The sequence below is a fragment of the Rana temporaria genome, chromosome 1 (assembly GCF_905171775.1).
Source record: "Rana temporaria chromosome 1, aRanTem1.1, whole genome shotgun sequence".
In the NCBI taxonomy this organism is placed as follows: Eukaryota; Metazoa; Chordata; class Amphibia; order Anura; family Ranidae; genus Rana; species Rana temporaria.
The window spans coordinates 540,052,291-540,073,018 of record NC_053489.1 but is presented as its reverse complement, the minus strand read 5'-3'; the positions used below and the strand labels follow the sequence as shown (position 1 = coordinate 540,073,018).

The window sequence follows — 20,728 nt, the reverse complement described above, 5'->3', positions numbered from 1 at the left end:
GTGATCTACCATCAACAGCCAGGCTGGGTGACAGGCTGGATAATATAGATCCTGGTAGTCTCCCCAGCCCGGTCATCGAGCAGACCTTAGCTACGCGCTGGGTCGGCCACGACATGCCCTGTCTGATCCAGGGGCGGCCGGCGAGCTATATGCTCCGGTGCACACATTTGACCGGGCTACTGCTGTCCTTGTCACAGTGTGCCGTGGCTGACAGCCACCCCGTACCACTCGGGTGATGGGTCTGTCCACGGAATGCGTCCAGCAGTCCTCACAGGAGGGGTGAGTATGGTTCCGCCTGCCTCGGCAGACTGGAGCAGCTGTGCATTTCCTGGAAGGTCGAATTGGGGGTCTCTCATGCTCCTCTTCTTCTCTCCCAGTCCTTTCCCTCCTCCCCATGCTTGGGCCACTGTGCAACTGAACAGGGGTCTCCCGGGGGGCTCCATGTCCGGCCGGGGGGCTGCGCTGGGTGTTGGGTTTTAGCTGTTCCCTTCAATATTTTTGGGGCATAGTGGGGTGTTTGTGCACTTTTGCGAGAGACAACCACGCGGAGGTCAGCAAGGTCGCAACATTTTTCTGTAGTTTTAGTCAGGAAGATTCAACGGCCATTTTCCTGTAGCCTTAGTCTGGCGGCCATCGTTCCGGAGCCCTCAGGCGTTTTCTCGCTGAGGCGGCCATTTTCTTGTAGTGATTCTAATTGCCCCAGATTGGCATCGGCATCCCTGGTACGCCGACATAGTTCGGATAGTGGTGGATGTTCCTTGGCGACTGCCGATGCGAGAGGACCTTCTGTCGCAAGGTCCTATACTTCATCCTACTTTACAGTCACTGGCTTTAACAGCATGGCTGTTGAAGGTCAGGTGCTAAGGGACCAAGGCCTGTCGGATTCTGTAATCTCCACCAGGGCGCGGAAGTCATCTCGGAAGATTTATCATCGCACGTGGAAGGCCTACATCTCTATGTGTGAGGAGATGGGGTGGTGTCCGCGTACATATTCGGTTTCCAGGATCTGGTGCTCTCGGTGCTTCAGAAACCGCTATTTGAGAACATTAGGGAAATTCCCCTATTGACACTCTCTCAGAAAGTGGCCTTTCTAGTGGCAATTACTTCTGCCAGGAGGCTTTCTGAGTTGGCGGCCTTGTCTTGCAAGTCTACCTACTTGATCCTTCACAAGGACAAGGCGGTGGTATGCCCGCAGCCTTCGTTTCTCCCAAAAGTTGTTTCGGGGTGTCATCGAAATGAGGACATTACAGGCGGCTGTTTAAGGTTGCAATTTCTCCGTTAAGGAGCTCTGGTTGTTATGGGTGGAGTTTTTTGTTGCTGTTCCCACCCCTCGTTTTTTTTACATTGCTTGGGGACGTCCCTAAGGTCAAGATTAAAGTGCTGTGTCCGTCAATGAACAAAAGAGAAAATAGGATTTTTGTACTCACCGTAAAATCCCTTGCTTTGAAGTTCATTGATGGACACAGCACCCACCCCTCCTTTTCGACTAACTGAGATGCTGGATGCAGCGTGAGGGGTTGTGAGGTACTGTGCAGCTTTGCTGTTTTTACATGTTCTGCCTAGTCCTCTTCTGAAGGTGGCGATATAACCCTGAGGTCAAAATTAAAGTGCTGTGTCTGTCAATGAACTTCAGAGAAAAGGATTTTACGGCGAGTACAAAAATCCTATTATTTCCTACACTATGAAGACACTACAAAGTTGCCTTAGTACACATGTGAATGTTGGACAGGAAGCACATGTAGTTGCAAGATCCTTTTACTGCTTTCTGAGGCAGAAATGGTACAAACAGTGTAATCGCTTGCTAGGGTAAAAGTTATGGTATTTGGTGAATATCACATGCGAGCAGCAAGAACCATCATTTTGGCAGTAAAAGTGTCCCTAATAATCAGAAAAGCTGGACTGTTTTTCCTGATATTCTTCGCATTACTGCTGATAAAGCAAAATGTAAGCACATTGTTTCCCTGGAAGCCCAGGTTCTGAATCTGGGGGAGCAGCTGTCGGCACTGGGAAGACCCTTCACACTAAAGGAGAGCCGGAAATGTACCCATCAGGTGATGGCAGGGGCCAGCACAGAGGTTGGTGGAGACAAAGAGGTGCAGGCACTAGAAAATAGTAGATGGGTGACAGTCAGGAAGGGTAGAGGGGCAAGGGCCAGGTAGGCCGATTCAGGGCTGGAGCATGCCAATAAGTATGCTCCATTGAGTGACATTGGTGAAACCAGTCAGGGACCGGCACTGCTGGAGCTGAGGGACGCTCCTAGCTGCCAGGGAAAGAACTCAGAGTGGGGAGAAAGCGAAGGGAAAGGAAAGGCAGATTCTGGTGGTAGGGGACTCAATTCTTAGAAGGACAGAGAGGGCAATCTGTAACAAAGACCTGAAGCGCCGAACTGTATGTTGTCTACCGGGCGTTTGGGTTCAGCACATCACGGATCTGGTGGAAAGATTACTGGGAGGGGCTGGGGAAGACCCAGCTGTCATGGTGCACGTTGGCACCAATGACAAAGTCAGAGGTAGATGGAGTGTCCTAATGAACAATTTTAGGGACTTGGGAGCTAAATTGAGGAAAAGAACCTCCAAGGTAGTATTCTCAGGAATACTACCGATACATCGAGCCACACCAGAAACGGGAGATTAGGGAAGTAAACAAGTGGCTGAAGAGCTGGTGTAGTAAAGTGAGGTTTTGGTTCCTGGAGGACTGGGCCAACTTCTCAGTCGATAACCAGTACTATAGAAGGGACGGACTGCACCTAAATGAGGAGGGTGCAGATCAGCTGGGAATAAGGATGGCCAAAAAGTTAGAGTGGTTTTTTAACTAGGCAACGGGGGGGGGGGGGGGGGGGGGATAGTATGTGACCGGTCAAAATATATTAATGCAGTAAAGTGTTTATTCACCAATGCCAGAAGTATGCCAAGCAAAATAGGCGAGTTGGAAGCTCTGATGCATCAGGAGAGCTATGATGTAATCGGTATTGCTGAAACTTGGTTTCATTCCTCACATGACTGGGCTATTAATATTCCTAGCTATGCACTCTTTCGGAAAGACAGGGTAAAAAGGAAAGGTGGAGGGGGTCTGTCTCTATGTGAGAAGTGACCTCAAAGCAAGCGTGAAAGAGGACCTGGTTGATGGAGAATGTGATGAAGCTGAAGCATTATGGGTGAAACTGTATACAGATGTGCGTAGTTCAAAGTTAATCATTGGAGTTTGTTACAGACCACCCAATGTTATTGAGGAGGTGGAGACTCAGCTCCTTGCACAGATGGAAAGGGCTGCAAGGGCTGGGACGGTGATAATAATGGGGGATTTTAACTACCGAGAAATTAACTGGAGTAATGGCACTGCTAGGACAGTTAAAGGACCTAATGTATAAACCTATTGCAGGACAATTTTATGGTCCAGTTTATTGAGGCCCCAACTAGGAATCATGATCTGTTGGACCTGGTAATCTCAAACAATGCAGAGCGTATTACTAATGTTCAGATAAAAGAACACCTGGGTAGCAGTGACCATAACATGATTTCATTTGATGTTCGCTGTAAGCAAAAACCACATACAGGAAAGATAAAAACACTTAATTTCAGGAGAGCACATTTTGCAAGTATGAGGGCTGCTCTCCAGGACTTAGACTGGGAGAGAATATTGGCATCAATGGGCACAGAACAGAAATGGGAATTCCTCAAAAAGACTGTTTTTGAACTCACTGCAACGTATATTCCCACGGACAATAAGTTTAAAAGGCTAAAAACAAAACCTTTATGGCTCACGGTCAATGTTAAAAAAGCTATAAACTATAAGAAAAGCGCTTTTAAAAAAAATAAAAATGAAGGAACACTAGTGTCGTTAAAATGTTACAAAGAATATAACAGGATATGTAAAAAGGAAATCAAGGATGCAAAAATTCAAAATTAACGACAGATTGCAAAAGATTGTAGGACAAACCCCAAGAAATTCTTCAAATATATTACCGTATTTATTGGCGTATACCGCGCACTTTTTTCCCCATAAAATCAGGGGGAAATCGTGGGTGCGCGATATACGCCAATAGCATATCTCGGAGGGGAAGGAGGGGGACGAGCGCCCGCCGGAAATCACAGAGCCGTCATCTCCTCTCGGCTGTCACGTCACACACGCACAGTCCAGCCTCCGCCACCAGCATTGGACCAGTGTTCTGTCTGTCACAGGAGATGGTCCAATGCCGATGGCGGGACTGTTCATGTGTGACGTGACAGCTGAGTAAGAGGAGATGACGGCTCGGTGATTTTCCGGTGGGCGCTCGTCCCACTCTGAGATATGTGAGGTATGTGTGGGAGCCGCTTGACCTCTTCGATATCACTCGAATTATTCCCCCTTATCTAAGAAACTTGAGGTTGATCTCCAAATGTGGTCAGTATATGATCTGTCCTCAATTGGCAGGGTTATTTCTATTAAATTGATGTTGCTACCTAGAGTGTTGTATTATTTTCGCTCGTTACCTATCGATTTGAATGGAGCAGACTTATTGAAGCTACAAGCTAAACTTATTAGTTTTTTCCAGAAAATTCCCTCTTAAAATTGGGGTGCGCGTTATACGCCGATAAATACGGTAGTAACAAGGTAAAGTCTGAGCATGTAGGCCCCTTACAAAATAATATAGAGTGGGTTACTGGGGACAAAAAGAATGCTAATTTATCAAATACTTTCTTCAGCTCTGTGTATACAATGGAGCATGGGGGAGCTCATGTCCATAATGGAGGTTGTAGTGACAAAGCCCCAAATGATACACAATGGCTCAAAAGTGATATGGTCCAGAAATATTTAGACAGAATAAAGGTGGATAAAGCACCTGGGCCTGATGGCATACACCCACGGATCCTAAAAGAATTGAGCTCTGTCATTTCAAAGCCACTGTATCTAATTTTTTAGGGACTCATGACATGTTGAATACATATAATATACAGTCTCATAACATTTTTTAAACTCACCTGCAAAGATGTTGGCCTGATCCAACAACTCCGTACAAGCATGCATGTCAGCAAACGCTCGGATTCCCAAGCAGTTAGACGGGTGTAGCTGGGTTTCCAAGAACTCGCAGCAGGTTTTTCTCACATCTTGAAGCTGTAGGAGACTGGCTGCTGGAAGTAAAACCTGCAAAGATAACGTGAACATATCAGAAACTACACTGAACTCTGGGTACAATAACAAGTTCCACCTGCATTGGGGCTCCCTCTGCAATTTTCTCTAGAGGGAACATAAAAATCTGTTTTATCTAATCTATCCCTTGCTGGTTCAGCAGCTGGCACTCTCTCCTCTATAGCCTGGTACACACGATCAGACTTTCCGTAGGACTTTTTTTCTGACTGGCATTGGCCATGAACTTGTCTTACAAAAACAAGATAAATCCGCGCTATCCTGACAGTGAGCAGCTACAAACAATCCAGTGAACAAAGGAAAGCAACAAACACAGCATACAAATAAGTAGCGCTAAATAATATAATAAGAAGACACTGAATGTCTATGTAAAACACCAAGTGACTAGTGTGTATATATATATATATATATATAAACATAAAAAAGTCCAAAATGTGATAGTATAGTGAAAAACTTGATAGATGGATGAAGCTGGGTGAAGAAAGTTCCAGATCAACTTCCAGGTTAGCCCTCGTAAACATAAAACATGTCCCTAAAGTAAATACATATGATATGCGCGTTGTGCTCCACGGCCTCAATTGTACAATGGTGTATGAGTGGGCGTGTATCACGTGACATGCGTCACACGGCATGCCCACCGTGTAATACATATGCCGGACAGTGCGCCTTGGAACGCAGCGCCCGCACTGGCATATGTATTACACGGTGGGCATGCCGTGTGACGCATGTCACGTGATACACGCCCACTCGTACACCATTGTACAATTGAGGCCGTGGAGCACAACGCGCATATCATACGATGCGCGTTGTTTGCGTTCCACGTCCAGCGAAGCGTCACCACCCACTCAAAGGGTAATGTGACTCCGGAGACGCACACGCCGGTGCGCCATTGGTCCATCGCGGAGGGTCATGGCTCACATGATGAGTCATGTGACACCGCGTTAGTGCACGGCGGTGTGCCATTGATCCACACATCTAGATGAACTGTTCATCAGCCCATATTTGAACCATGGTCATAATTGTTCTGTCATTTATCACTGAATGTGCTCCCCTCTACTGCCTGCCTTTACATCCAGGTAATTATTTACTTTAGGGACATGTTTTATGTTTACGAGGGCTAACCCGGAAGTGATCTCTGATTGGACGAACTCCTGGGGGGGAAGTACCCATGTTGGGGGTCAGATTGTATATTTAAACAAGAGCGGCATCATTGGAGGTTTACCCTAGACGAAGCAAGATTTTGCAAAACGCGGAGGTGGGCGTGTGTTATGTTAATCAGGCTTGACCTGACGTGATTGACGTTTTTCCTGAACGGCGCATGCGCCGTCCGTGGAATTTCCCAGTGTGCATTGCTCCAAAGTATGCTGCAAGGACGTCATTGGATTCGACGTGAACGTAAATGACGTCCAGCCCCATTCACGGACGACTTACGCAAACATCGTAACATTTTCAAAATTTGACGCGGGAACGACGGCCATACTTGACATAGGATACGCCTCATATAGCAGGGGTAACCATACGCCGGGAAAAGCCTAGCGTAAACGGCGTAAATGTACTGCGTCGGCTGGGCGTACGTTTGTGAATTTGCGTATCTAGCTGATTTACATATTCTAGGCGTAAATCAGCGTACACGCCCCTAGAGGCCAGCGTAAATATGCAGTTAAGATCCGACGGCGTAAGACTTACGTCGGTCGGATCTTAGTCAAATCTAGGCGTATCTGATTCTATGAATCAGGCGCATAGATACGACCGTCCGGACTCAGAGATACGACGGCGTATCAGGAGATACGGCGTCGTATCTTCTATCTGAATCTACCCCTCGGTGTTTTACATAGACATTCAGTGTCTTCTTATTATATTATTTAGCGCTACTTATTTGTATGTCATGAACTTGTCTTGCATACAAAACGGCAAAGAATAGTCGGCCAACAAAACACGTGTCACCCTTTGGCAAACTTCTGCTAATGTTGTGTTATGGTTAGCATTACTTCTGAGAATGTGTGTTTGTACTTTGGAGTTCTGTCCGAAGGACTTGTGTACACATGGTCAGATAACCCGACAACACACATTTATTGTCGGAAAATTTTAAAGCATGCTATACAACATTTGTTGGCGGAAAATCCGACAATTGTCCGATGGAGCAAACAACCGGTCAGGTTTTCCGACAACAGCCTTAAGGCTATCTTCACATCTATGCAGGTTGCTATTGATGCATTTTTACAGCATGTTTCTGAACATGGGTTTTTGATGCGATTTGCTCTTTTTTGGGGGCCAATAAGAAAATATGACGGTTGCGGCTTTACACTCTGCCACTCAAGTCACATGAAAGTAGTGCAGGAACATTTATGTGTTCAAAGTCACATGTTAGGGTTAAGGGCTAGAGTTAACGTGATTGTAAAGTCAGAAGAATTACTGCCAGCCCCTCTGTCCTACCAAGCTATACTACACAGTGTAAATGTTTTATACAAACTGTTCTGCTAAATACCTTATTTCAGATCGTTTGTTTGGTCATGTGACCTCCAGCCATTCTCCTCCCCCAATCTAAGGGATTGGGGGAGGAGATCTATCCCCCAATCTATCTCACTGAAGATAATCCATAAATTTTTTTCTTCTGAAATGACTATTAGGGGCAGAATAGGCTGAACCCAATAGGTCTTTTTTTCCAGTCTGTGCATACATTTATTAAGGGATGCATAAATTATACTAGCGCTACACTGTAACAAAACATCGTTTATTTGGCAAAAGCACAATGTATTAAAACAAATGCCATGTTTTTTTTTTCCCTACAAGATATTGCTTTCACATATTTTAATTTTTTTTTTTTGCACCTTATTAATGCTGATCTCCACAGTCTTTTTTGGCCACTGCTTGTCTAAAGATACTTGTTTCAGTGTTGGCTGCACATTATTGCTCTGGACTGGTAAGTGGTATACCAGGTCTGTGTGTTGACACAGATCCTGCTTCCTTAAAGCAGGTTATACAGCACAGCGCTTGTGCCGTCATTTTGCCCCCTGTATCACCTGTAATAATACCTGTGATTCTGACAGTTTCTACCTTCCCCTGTACGCTGACTGTGATATATCAGGGCTGCTGAGCCCTGACACCAGATTCAGTACATGCCTCTGTCATCCGCAGCCCTGCTCTATGTCTCTTCCTCTCTCCCCCCCCACCCTCTCTTCGAGTGTCTGCTTGTGTTTCAGCGCCCTTCCCCTTCCCTCCCCTCCGGGGACTGGGAGGAACGCCTGGGATTTCACACAAAAGGAAGCAATACAAAGAAAACAAGATACTTTTTCATACAAGTACATGGTACAGCAGGAATATGAAATGTTGGGTTTACATATGCTTTAAGACACCTTTCACACTTAGGCGTTTTTCAGGCACGTTGGCATTAAAAAAAAGTGCCTGAAAGAAGCTGCATCTGCATTCCAAATGTGAAAGCCCGAATGCTTTCACACTAAAGCGCCTGAAAAACGCCCCAGTGTCAAAGGGGTCTTAGCATTAAAAAAAAGCGCATGTAAAGCGCCTGAAAGAAGCTTCATGTGCAATCCCAATGTGAAAGTCTGAGTGCTTTCACACTGAGGCGCTGTGCTAGCAGGGCATCAAAAAAAGTCCTGCAAGCAGCTTCTTTTCAGCGCTTTAGGAGTGCTGAATAGACTGCTCCTAAAGCGCCCCTTCCCATTGAGGCACTTTTTTAATGCCAAAGCGCCTGAAAAACGCCCCAGTGTGAAAGGGGTCTTAGCAGAGTTTTACCAGCGTTTTTCGGGCTGGTAAGACCCTGAATTACATATAGGTGAACTAGAACAAACAACATTATACCCACTCCTATTTAAACGGATGGCTATTCATTCCAGAAAGTTGTGTAATGCGTCACATCAAAGTCATTATTTCAGAGAGGTTGGATTACTGCTGTTCTACACAGTATATCTAGGACACAATATTCGTCAGACCTGATAAAGAATGCAGGAGTGTCCCATGTTAAAAACAAGAACAACTCCCAACACCAACATACCAGATTCCCTATTATTATAGTAAACATGTATAGGAGAAGCCGGGCGACTGGATGCACAAATTAGGAAACTCAACAGCTGTAGGCTTTTAATGAATATTGTCACAGGTTTTAACCTGAGTCATTGTATTTCTATGAACCTGTTACAGTAAAACCTTGGTTTGAGAGTAACTTGGTTTGAGAGCGTTTTGCAAGATAAGCAAAATGTTTTAATAAAATGTTGCCTTGATATACAAGCGATGTCTTGATATAAGAGTAGCGTCATGTCACAACTGAGTATAAAAGAAGAAGAGCCTCGAAGTGTAGCAATACAATTACATTTAATGAATATACAACATTTAGCAACTTCTTGCTACACTTAGGAGGTTCCTCTTCTCTTTTTTTTTCCTCTTCTCTTTTTAAACCCTGTAAAAAAATGCTTTGATATACAAGTGCTTTGGATTACAAGCATGTTTCTGGAACGAATGATGCTCGCAATCCAAGGTTTTACTGTACTCATACAAATATGATAAGTTTACGATCATTTCAAGTCATTAGGCCTCATGCACACTGGACGTTGTTATAAAAATGAGTTTTCCAATGTTTTTGCAATAGCGTATTTTAGGTTTTTTTTCTTTATTTATTTTCTTACAATGAATCAAAAACGTTAAACAATGGTGATCAGAGTTTTTGAGAACCTGTCTGTTTTCAGGCTTTTGACGTTGGGGTGTTTTTACAGCTGAAAATCGCCTCTCAGAACACATTAGTTTTGGGGGTTTTTTTACAGCCAAAAACAGTTGATTGTGCATTGTTGGTTCACTTACCTTTTCCTTCCATTTCCCTTCTAAATTAATTTTTTCTGTGTTTAAATTTCTCACTTCCGGTTTCTCCTCAGTAAGCTTTCCACCATCATCCGAGCGGTGGAAAGTCATTTAGAACACCTTACTGAGGAGGAACAGGAAGTGAGAAATTCAGACAAAGAAAACAAAGAAAAAAAACATTTAGAAGGGAAATCGAAGGAAACGGTAAGTGAACCAACAATGCACTAGCTTAAAGGAACCCATTTAGAAAATAAAACACAAACCTTTACAAACCCTTTAAGAACGGAGGCAGTGTGATGCCACTCTGGTCCCGGAAACCGCTGGGCGGCCATCTTGCTGCTACCTACTATCCGGTAGACCGGTCAGCAATCCCCCATCAATGCATGGCCAGCTAACCCTTCCCTATGCTATTTAAAAATCTTAAGAATTGTTTGGCTGGAGTTACACTGTAATGTACCTGTTCCTTGGAAGCGCACCCACACAGGTGCCCCCGATAACACATGGCTTACTATGGGAGCAACTGCAGGAAAAAGCAGACAGCACAGGACTGCCAAAGACGAGGTAAGGGGCTGCTCTGTGTAATATCATTGCACACAGCAGGCAAGTATAACATATATATATATATATATATATATATATATATATATATATATATATATATATATATATATATATATATATATATATATATATATATAGCCTTTAATATACCTTAAACGTGTATGTAAACCCCCAAAAAAATTTTTTTTTTGATTTCACAATGTAGAGTATAAGATTTCCTATCATTTGTGCCCAGTCTTGCCACGCAGAGTTAATCCAGCTCTGAGCAATCCTCTTTCATTGTTCAGTGAAATAAAACGAACTTAGAGAAAAACCTTAGTTCGTTCCGCCCCCTTGCTGTGAGTGAAAGGTTATTTACTCATGCACTAGCCTGGAGACAGGCTTAGAATAAACGGTTTTATCATGCTTTTGATAAAAAAATAAAATAAAAGCTTGACAAAGAATAACTGCAATTTATGGTTTACCTCAAGATTCAGAATAAATTTACTGCTATAAATGGTCATTTTGCCCAAAGCAACAGCTGCAATCCTAACACCACAATTTCTGTGGTCCGAATGAGTTTCTGGATGCACTTCTTTTTAGGCTTTTTTTTTTTTTACAATCCAAACAGCTCTCAGAACTCTCACCAAACTCCTCACATTATAGTTTCAGCTCCCTGCTGCCATTTTTCTCACAGCGCAGACAAGCTTTGTAAATTCTGGATTTTAAACGGATGTTAAGAAGAGAAGACCACAGATAAACAGGTACAACTTATGTAGGAGGATTTGTTTAATCTCTGTGTATCATCTGAGGCTTGTCCCTTCGTTGGCTATATGTAAGGTTTTACAACCACTTTAAGGTTTAGAAGGTGCTTTGGAACTTGATGTTGACCAATGACAGCACAGAGAACTAATATGCTGTATTGTGCAGTATATTAATAACTCCGCCTACTTAAATTCCAACAACCTGTTTACATTTTTATTATTATTCAGAAAATATTCCTAAGAGCAAAGAGACTCAAGAGCAAAGGAGGAAAAAAACATGAATTGAAAATGCCAGCAGGGGCATTGATCATAGACTTATTACTCATATCATGACTTTATAGTTCGCTTATAATTTCAGCTAGTTGAACTGTTTAGTCTGAGTCATTCCTTAATGGTAAAAGGCAGAATGACATTTAAATGTGCTAAAAATACTCATTCATAATAACTGCATTACATTTCCCAATCTCACAGCATATTTATTGGATAGTTGAAAATCCATTCATTAAAGCTGAACTTCAAGGAAACCACCAAATACAAAGATGAGAGCCTCATACATGAACGCTTGTGTTCAGCCACCATCAGCACAGCAAAGGTTTGGCACAAACCTGTTCCCAATCTGTGTTGGGACAATAAGGGAGAAGCCGCACACTTTGCTCTCTCTCCTCCTAGTAGCATGTTCAAACTACTGACTGGCCCTACCCTGACCCAGCCTAGATGTTTCTTGGAATTGCCAGAGGATGAAACTCAAACAAATGCTTCTTTTGCTCTGGACTAGAGAAGACAGCTCACCAAATGCAAAACCACTTTAAAGGCCTCATTTACATAGGTAGTAAAAATAGACTACACAACCATCTTGAGCACGTTAGCTACAACATATAGCACTGTGGACCCCAATTGGAGCACCAACATTTGCCCCCCCCCCCCCTCTTTTACACCACTGGGACACGAGACAATTATTTTTCGACCTAGGAGATTTTTGATGAATACCATTCATGATTTTTGGAGGTGGAGTACCCCTTTGAGGGTTTTGTTTGTTCCCCACAGGCCTGGGCAGGCTTCACTATCACCAACAATGTACGCACTAGAGCTGCACGATTTTGGCTAAAATGAAAATCACAATTTTTTTGCTTAGAATAAAGATCACGATTCTCGTGGTGTAACATCATCTTTCACATTATACAAATAAAATTGGGCTAACTTTAGTGTTTAGGCATTTTTTTAAAGTCATTAAAGAGAATTTAAAAAAGAAAATAAAAAATCAGTTTGAAAGACCGCTGCGCAAATACGGTGTCACAAAGCATTGCAACAACCACCATTTCATAGTCTCTACTAATAGAGAGATATAGAGAGATATAGAGAGATATAGAGAGATATAGAGAGATATAGAGAGATATAGAGAGATATAGAGAGATATAGAGAGATATAGAGAGATATAGAGAGATATAGAGAGATATAGAGAGATATAGAGAGATATCTCTATCATGTTTGGGTGTTCCAAGTAATTTTCGAGGAGAGGAGAATTTTTTCATTTTGTATGCTTTATCACTTATATTTTATGGTTCAAAACTTTATTAGGACTTCATTAAAAAAAAAAAAACGCAATAAAGCTTATATAGCGTTTGGTTTTAGAAGTACCTTAATCATGTGTGTATATTTGAAATGTAAGTGTTGTGAATGTTTGAATTTTAGTTAGAAGATGCTCAAATCATTCACTCAAACAATGCTTCTCTTGCCATTGAAGTTGCTCTGGACTAGATAAGACAGCTCACCAAATGCCAAGCGCACAGCTCAAGGCTACGGAGACTACATGTGTTTGTGAACGTGTTTAATATCATGTTCCAAGAGCAGCTTTATGTAAGCATCAACTTACAAAACAGAGATCTGGAGTTTGTTATAATCAATTTCTAGATTACGGGTCAGAGAACAGATGGCTAGTTGGAATGATACTGACTGGAAATTTGAATCTACGCAGACAACAAAGAAGAGTTCATTGTGTACAGGGAAAATAGTTATTTTAGGTCAACTTTATGCTTTTTTGGTTAAATGTTATTTAAAAACTGTCCCCCCCCCCAGGTATACAATCATTGTTTTACAAACATTATAACACATGACAAAGGATTCCCAAAGCACCGTGGGTTGTCTAAAGAGAGAGCACAGCAGAAGCTGCTTGAAAGCACAGTTTGCCTGGCTAAAATCTTGGAGGGAGCCATTAGATGAGTGATAATCCACTGCAATGACCTCATCACTTTTGTTAAAGTGGTTTTTTTTTTTAGGTTAAGAAAGGATCCTGTTCCTTTAAATCATGTTATACAGCACAGTGCTTGTGCTGTGTAATTTGCCCCCTTATGACCTATAAACTGACCAGGGTGTATCATGGCTGCTGAGGCCCGTTGACGTGCCTCCATCATGAGCTCCCCCCCCCTCCTTTCCTACTCTTGTGTTAGGGCCCACTCCCTACCCTCCTGCTGCTGAAATAACATTTAATGTCCTAAATAATCCCGTTTGTTTCCCAACGATAGGTGCTCCTGTTTAGGTTATGTAAAAAAAAAACAAAAAAACATGCAGATTATACCTCATTTCAGATTGCGCTCACGTGACTGGCCAGCTCTCTCCTGACTGATGTCAGCGTGGGAATCTTGGCCCCGCCCACTGCATCTATCAGACAGAGAGGGGAGTGAGTGGGCTGGTCACATGAGCGGCACTCTGAAATGAGATATAATGTGCATTTTTTTTTTTTTTGCAAGACAGACATAGGAGCACCTATTCTTGGGAAACGGACAGAATTATATGACGTTCTTACAGTGGGTTAACAACCACTTTAAAGCTTCAGCTGTTAGAAGCCGTCATATACCAGAGCAATCTACTTTGTAAATAGCATTTTCTCTTCGTAGTTGTCAATTTTGCTGTAGTAGGTTCTATATATTATGCAGATGCACGATTTCACAGGCAGGTCAAGGGCATCCACCCCACGTTATTTAACCCCTCACACTGACAGTACGCATGGACTGGGCTTTTTTCCTGTGGGGCTGCATATATGCTGCAAAGCGTGCTCCCAGTACAGAGACCAGGGTCCCGTACTAGGATTGGTACCCATACGCCTGGTTCTGGGTCACCTGATTGATGCGATAGCCTCCGTTTGGCTACCACAGTGATCAGTCACTGTGAAGCCTGCCCCTGTGTTTCTCTCTCTGTGAATGGAGAGGAGAGATGCAATGCATCTCTCATAGCAGAGGAAAAAAAAAAAAAAGTAAATAAACATAAAAAGTAAAAAAGAATGCATTAAAAGAAGCTTTTTTTTACCTAAATAATGCAGCATCTGACATCCCTGAGCGGAGCGCTGCTGACTGTCAGTCAGCATCTCTCCCCTGCTCCTCCACGCTCATTGAAGCACTGAGCTGTGGAGGAGCGGCCATCTCAATGGCTCGTTGAGACTGCCATCAGTCAAGGCAGATGGTGGATCCTAAGTCGGACGACGTGCTGCCTCGACTGATAGCAGTGACGTCAGCGGAGAGCAGACTTCTGACCTCTCTCTGCTGAAAACTGTTCATAGGAGTGCAAAAAAAATTGCACTCCCGTGATCCTTAGGAGAAGTCCAGCCTAAAAAGCTTGTGCTGGACTTCCCCTTTTAAAAAAAGGTAAAAATGTTTTGGCTTTAGAACCACTTTAAGAATCATATAAAGCCACAATACATTCTATTGAATCTGTATACATGTCAAACCACCAATAAACAGTAGTACTGTCATGCCAATGTGAGTTTTGGTAGGCGAGAGCCGATTACTGTCCATGCAGGGCACATCTGATTACACATAGGTTATTTGTAAGCTCTGTTTTTGGACATTTACCAGTATTCAGCAATATCTGAGCAGACAGAATTGTATTTTGCGTGCACTACAGAAACTATTATGGGTGACTCCCGTGTATTGCATTAGATGTGTCAACACTGGTGCACTCCTAGATTAGTTTACAACTACATGTCACAGAGGCACTGTGCGCTACTAGAAATATTAGGTAGGTCTTCTTTACCGATTTGTAGGGCATGGGCTATGAGCTTTTTTTTTTTTTTAATTTGGTGCATTGCTCAGATAATATTTAATTGTGACCAGCTGCAGAGTAATTAACAATATTAATCATCATATGTAGAAGCTTACAATGAGACTTTGCCAGGCAACTTCCTGGCGACTTGGGAAATGCCTGGGTAATCTTCCTTTAATGTCTGATCCAAAATCCCATCACTATAGATGAGGATATGACTTCCATTAAAGTCTATGGGCACATGCCAGATAGAAGTCGCTTTACCGTAAAATTTTGCGTCGCTTTTCGGCCTGTAGCGGAGTGGTTTCATCCCCTGCTAGGGCTGAAAAAGGCCGCTGCTGCCTATTGATTTCAATGGGCAGGAATGCATTAGGAGCGTCGAGTTCACAGCTCCAAATGCGCTCCAAAGAAGCTGCTGGCAGGACACTCTGCCAGCGCACCGCTGGAGCAGCCGTTTTAGGGTGTTTTGCAGGTGCTATTTTTAACGCTATAGCCCCTGCTAAACGCCCCCAGTGTGAAAGGGGTCTTATGTAGCATGCATTTTCTAGTACTAAGGTGACTCCCAAGTAAGTTTGCCCTCTCTCTAATACTTATATATGTGCCACTGTTGCTGTTCTTTGCTTAGGATTACTGACTTTTACAGAGGTGCAGCTTTAAAGCTTCTACAAGTATTTGCATTTACCGTATATACTCGAGTATACGTTTTTCAGCTCTTTTTTGGTGTTGAAAATGCCCCCCTCGGCTTATACTCGAGTCTCTCCCAGCGCTGTACCCATCTGCAGCCTAATCCCCCAGAGCCGCGATGCATCTTCAGTCTTGTATCTGCCCATCTTTAATCTCATTATGCCCCTGGCGCTGTGATACATTCAGTGTAAGCCGTGTAGTGTAACCAAGCGCCGCCTCCTTCTCGTCCGTGATAGGCTGACTCACTGCTGGGAAACCGAGTCAGTGTTCCGTCACGAAGGAGAAAGAGGAGGTGGTGGCGCTTGGTTAAATTACATGGCTTACACTGAATGTATCACGGCGCCAGGACAGAAGATTAAAGATGGGCACAGCGCCAGGAGATTACGCCGATCAAGGTACCGTACTTGAGGAACAGGGTGGCACGGGCACAGTGAGGCATGCACATGGACACAGTGAGGCACGGTGAGGCATGCAGATGGACACCCTAGGCTTATGCTCTAGTCAATACGTTTTCCCAGTTTTTTGTGTTAAATTAGGTGCCTTATATTCGGGTCAGCTTATACTCGAGTATATACAATATATGCAACCAATACCTCTGTTCAGAAACAGATTATAAAAGGTCCTCTCATTCTGACTGTATAAAACCAATGCAAGGATAGCTGCTCCCAAGTATGAAAAGATACCAAGAAATCACATTATGCAACACCCAAAAGTTTAGCAGAAACATGTACCTTAAATGTTGCTGTAATGCAACTTTCCCACATCCGGCCTGCCCTGTCCAGTGCTGCCTTCACTCTGCAAGTATCAGCTTTCCAGAAAATTGCATGCCACATTCAGTCTGCAGATGGGGAAAATACGAAAGATAAAGGTAGGGACAGGGAATGTGCCAAAAAGGACAACAGGGACTGCCATTACCTTCTATCACGTTTCCCTGCCTGCAGACTGCACAAGTGGTAAACTGATAACAACTTGAGTTCCAGGTGCCATTAAAATTAAAATAGTGCTGCGATTGCAGTTTTTCCATTATTTTAACTTCAACACATCTGCTCAGTTGGTTCAGTGCTAGAACCTCGGGAGTTATAAATCCATAACCTACTGGATTTGCGATTCTGCTCTATAAAAGTGCTCCATAGCCCAGTTACTCCTTCCCACCAGAGCTAAACAAGAATTTCACTTGATTTAATTGGGAACCTCTGTAAGCTCTGGCAGCCATGTAGGGGAAGCATAGAAATTACCCAGCATCCCTCTGGAGCAACAGATCACAGCAGTATAATCTTTGCTTGCTTTGAGGAGAATGGTGATCTGTTGCTGCAGAACTGTATTGTGAAGTCCTCCTTTACCTGATCCACTGAATTCATAAAGTGTAAAAATAAAAAGAGGCATAAATAAATACAAGTCAAACCTCCCCCACCTTAAAGCGGAAGTAACCCCCCCCCCTCCCCCCAAAAAAAAAAAAATATCCCTGCAAGGTAATATCATAATCGCATACTAAAACATTACGAGAGATTTCCCTTAAAATGAAGCCCTCCAATATAGTCTAGTCCTTTATGTTAGAAGGTTATGGCTCATCTTTGTTATTTGATGACAGCCTTTGTGCTATCCAGAGAAGGTTTATTATTTGTCTCTTATTCTTTCTTCTTCAATTATGTCTTCTATATTTGTATTGAATTAAAAAAAAAATTATAATATTTTATCTATCTATATCTATCTATCCCGTATTTTTCGCTCTAGAACACGCACCTGACCATAAGACGCACCTAGGTTTTAGAGGAGGAAAACAAGAAAAAAATATTTTGAACCAAATGGTGCACTAAAATATTTGCTATGAACATGGACAGGGGCTGCGCTGCGGCCAGGGACAGGGGCTGCGCTGCGGCCAGGGACAGGGGCTGCGCTGCGGCCAGGGACAGGGGCTGCGCTGCGGCCAGGGACAGGGGCTGCGCTGCGGCCAGGGACAGGGGCTGCGCTGCGGCCAGGGACAGGGGCTGCGCTGCGGCCAGGGACAGGGGCTGCGCTGCGGCCAGGGACAGGGGCTGCGCTGCGGCCAGGGACAGGGGCTGCGCTGCGGACAGGGACAGGGGCTGCGCTGCGGACAGGGACAGGGGCTGCGCTGCGGACAGGGACAGGGGCTGCGCTGCGGACAGGGACAGGGGCTGCAGACATGGACAGGAACAGGCACTGCCGACATGGACAGGAACAGGCACTGCCGACATGGACAGGAACAGGCACTGCCGACATGGACAGGAACAGGCACTGCCGACATGGACAGGAACAGGCACTGCCGACATGGACAGGAACAGGCACTGCCGACATGGACAGGAACAGGCACTGCCGACATGGACAGGAACAGGCACTGCCGACATGGACAGGAACAGGCACTGCCGACATGGACAGGAACAGGCACTGCCGACATGGACAGGAACAGGCACTGCCGACATGGACAGGAACAGGCACTGCCGACATGGACAGGAACAGGCACTGCCGACATGGACAGGAACAGGCACTGCCGACATGGACAGGAACAGGCACTGCCGACATGGACAGGAACAGGCACTGCCGACATGGACAGGAACAGGCACTGCCGACATGGACAGGAACAGGCACTGCCGACATGGACAGGAACAGGCACTGCCGACATGGACAGGAACAGGCACTGCCGACATGGACAGGAACAGGCACTGCCGACATGGACAGGAACAGGCACTGCCGACATGGACAGGAACAGGCACTGCCGACATGGACAGGAACAGGCACTGCCGACATGGACAGGAACAGGCACTGCCGACATGGACAGGAACAGGCACTGCGGACATGGACAGGAACAGGCACTGCGGACATGGACAGGAACAGGCACTGCGGACATGGACAGGAACAGGCACTGCGGACATGGACAGGAACAGGCACTGCGGACATGGACAGGAACAGGCACTGCGGACATGGACAGGAACAGGCACTGCGGACATGGACAGGAACAGGCACTGCGGACATGGACAGGAACAGGCACTGCGGACATGGACAGGAACAGGCACTGCGGACATGGACAGGAACAGGCACTGCGGACATGGACAGGAACAGGCACTGCGGACATGGACAGGAACAGGCACTGCGGACATGGACAGGAACAGGCACTGCGGACATGGACAGGAACAGGCACTGCGGACATGGACAGGAACAGGCACTGCGGACATGGACAGGAACAGGCACTGCGGACATGGACAGGAACAGGCACTGCGGACATGGACAGGAACAGGCACTGCGGACATGGACAGGAACAGGCACTGCGGACATGGACAGGAACAGGCACTGCGGACATGGACAGGAACAGGCACTGCGGACATGGACAGGAACAGGCACTGCGGACATGGACAGGAACAGGCACTGCGGACATGGACAGGAACAGGCACTGCGGACATGGACAGGAACAGGCACTGCGGACATGGACAGGAACAGGCACTGCCGACATGGACAGGAACAGGCACTGCGGACATGGACAGGAACAGGCACTGCGGACATGGACAGGAACAGGCACTGCGGACATGGACAGGAACAGGCACTGCGGACATGGACAGGAACAGGCACTGCGGACATGGACAGGAACAGGCACTGCGGACATGGACAGGAACAGGCACTGCGGACATGGACAGGAACAGGCACTTAGGACATGGACAGGAACAGGCACTGCGGACATGGACAGGAACAGGCACTGCGGACAGGGGCTGTGGACATAGTGAGCATCCTTCTTCTAATATATTTGCTGTTCAGTGCTTACATGTTATGTGAGCATACATTGAATGTCCTGGGCGGTCCCCATTTACCTGGGTTTGGCTTTCCTCGGGCGGGAGGGGTGGATATGTTGCACAGGAAGAGGGGCGGTCCCTGCTCAGCTAGGCTCGGCCATACTCAGGGGGGAAGGGGGCGGTCCCCGCTCAGTTCACTTCAGCTGTGCTCTTCCCTGCTCAGCTCACTTTGGCTGTTCTCAGCTATAGAGACTGACCGCCCGAGCATAGCCGAGAACAGCCAAAGTGAGCTGAGCAGGGAAGAGCACAGCCAAAGTGAACTGAGCGGGGAATGCCCCCTCCCCCAAGTATGGCCTAGCCCAGCTGAGCAGGGACCGCCCCTCTTCCTGTGCAGCATATCCGAGCCCAGCTGAGCAGGGACCCACCTCTCCCGCCCGAGCCCAGGTAAATGGGGACCGCCCAGGACATTCACTGTATGCGGCATAATGGGGGACTCTGTGCGGCCGTCGGAACACATGTGGGGCTTTTTTTTTAGTGCGGGGGGGGCGGCTTTCTTGCAGTGGTCGGGGGGAGTAACCAGTGGTGGCAGGGGGTGGTGCCGGCAGTGACGGGCAGTGCCTGGTGTATATTCAATCCATAAGACGCAGGCACATTTTCACCCATATTTTTTGGAGAAAAAAAAAAAAAAAGTGTGAAAAAAAGTCCTAAAACTACGAATATATATATATATATATATATATATATATATATATATATATATATATATATATATATATATATATATATATATATATATATATATATAAAAAGAAAATATGCATGTGGGAGTCAGTTTCCATCACAGAGCTCTGAAGGAATGGCACAGGTATGCCCATTCCTTCAGAGCACATGCATCAATGATGTCACTGGTTGCTGCTCACTGGCATAAATATTAATTTTAACTACAGGAAGAGCTTCCCCCCCCCCTTACAAAATAGGTTCAGGAACTCAGGAAGCAAAACAATCCAACACACACACACCCTCTGAACCAAATCAAATTGT

The 20,728-nt window shown here is 45.1% G+C and overlaps 1 protein-coding gene across 4 annotated transcripts in view; it reads right to left on the bottom strand.

The window, feature by feature from the left end:
* The window catches only part of KLHL2 (kelch like family member 2), a 208,647-nt gene that overhangs the window by 100,722 nt on the left and 87,197 nt on the right, over positions 1-20,728 (bottom strand). For all 4 annotated transcript variants that reach the window (XM_040332792.1, XM_040332800.1, XM_040332814.1 and 1 more), the window contains one exon: positions 4,959-5,121. In XM_040332792.1, the coding sequence (XP_040188726.1) occupies positions 4,959-5,121 (163 nt within the window). The remainder of the gene's footprint in view (positions 1-4,958; positions 5,122-20,728) is intronic.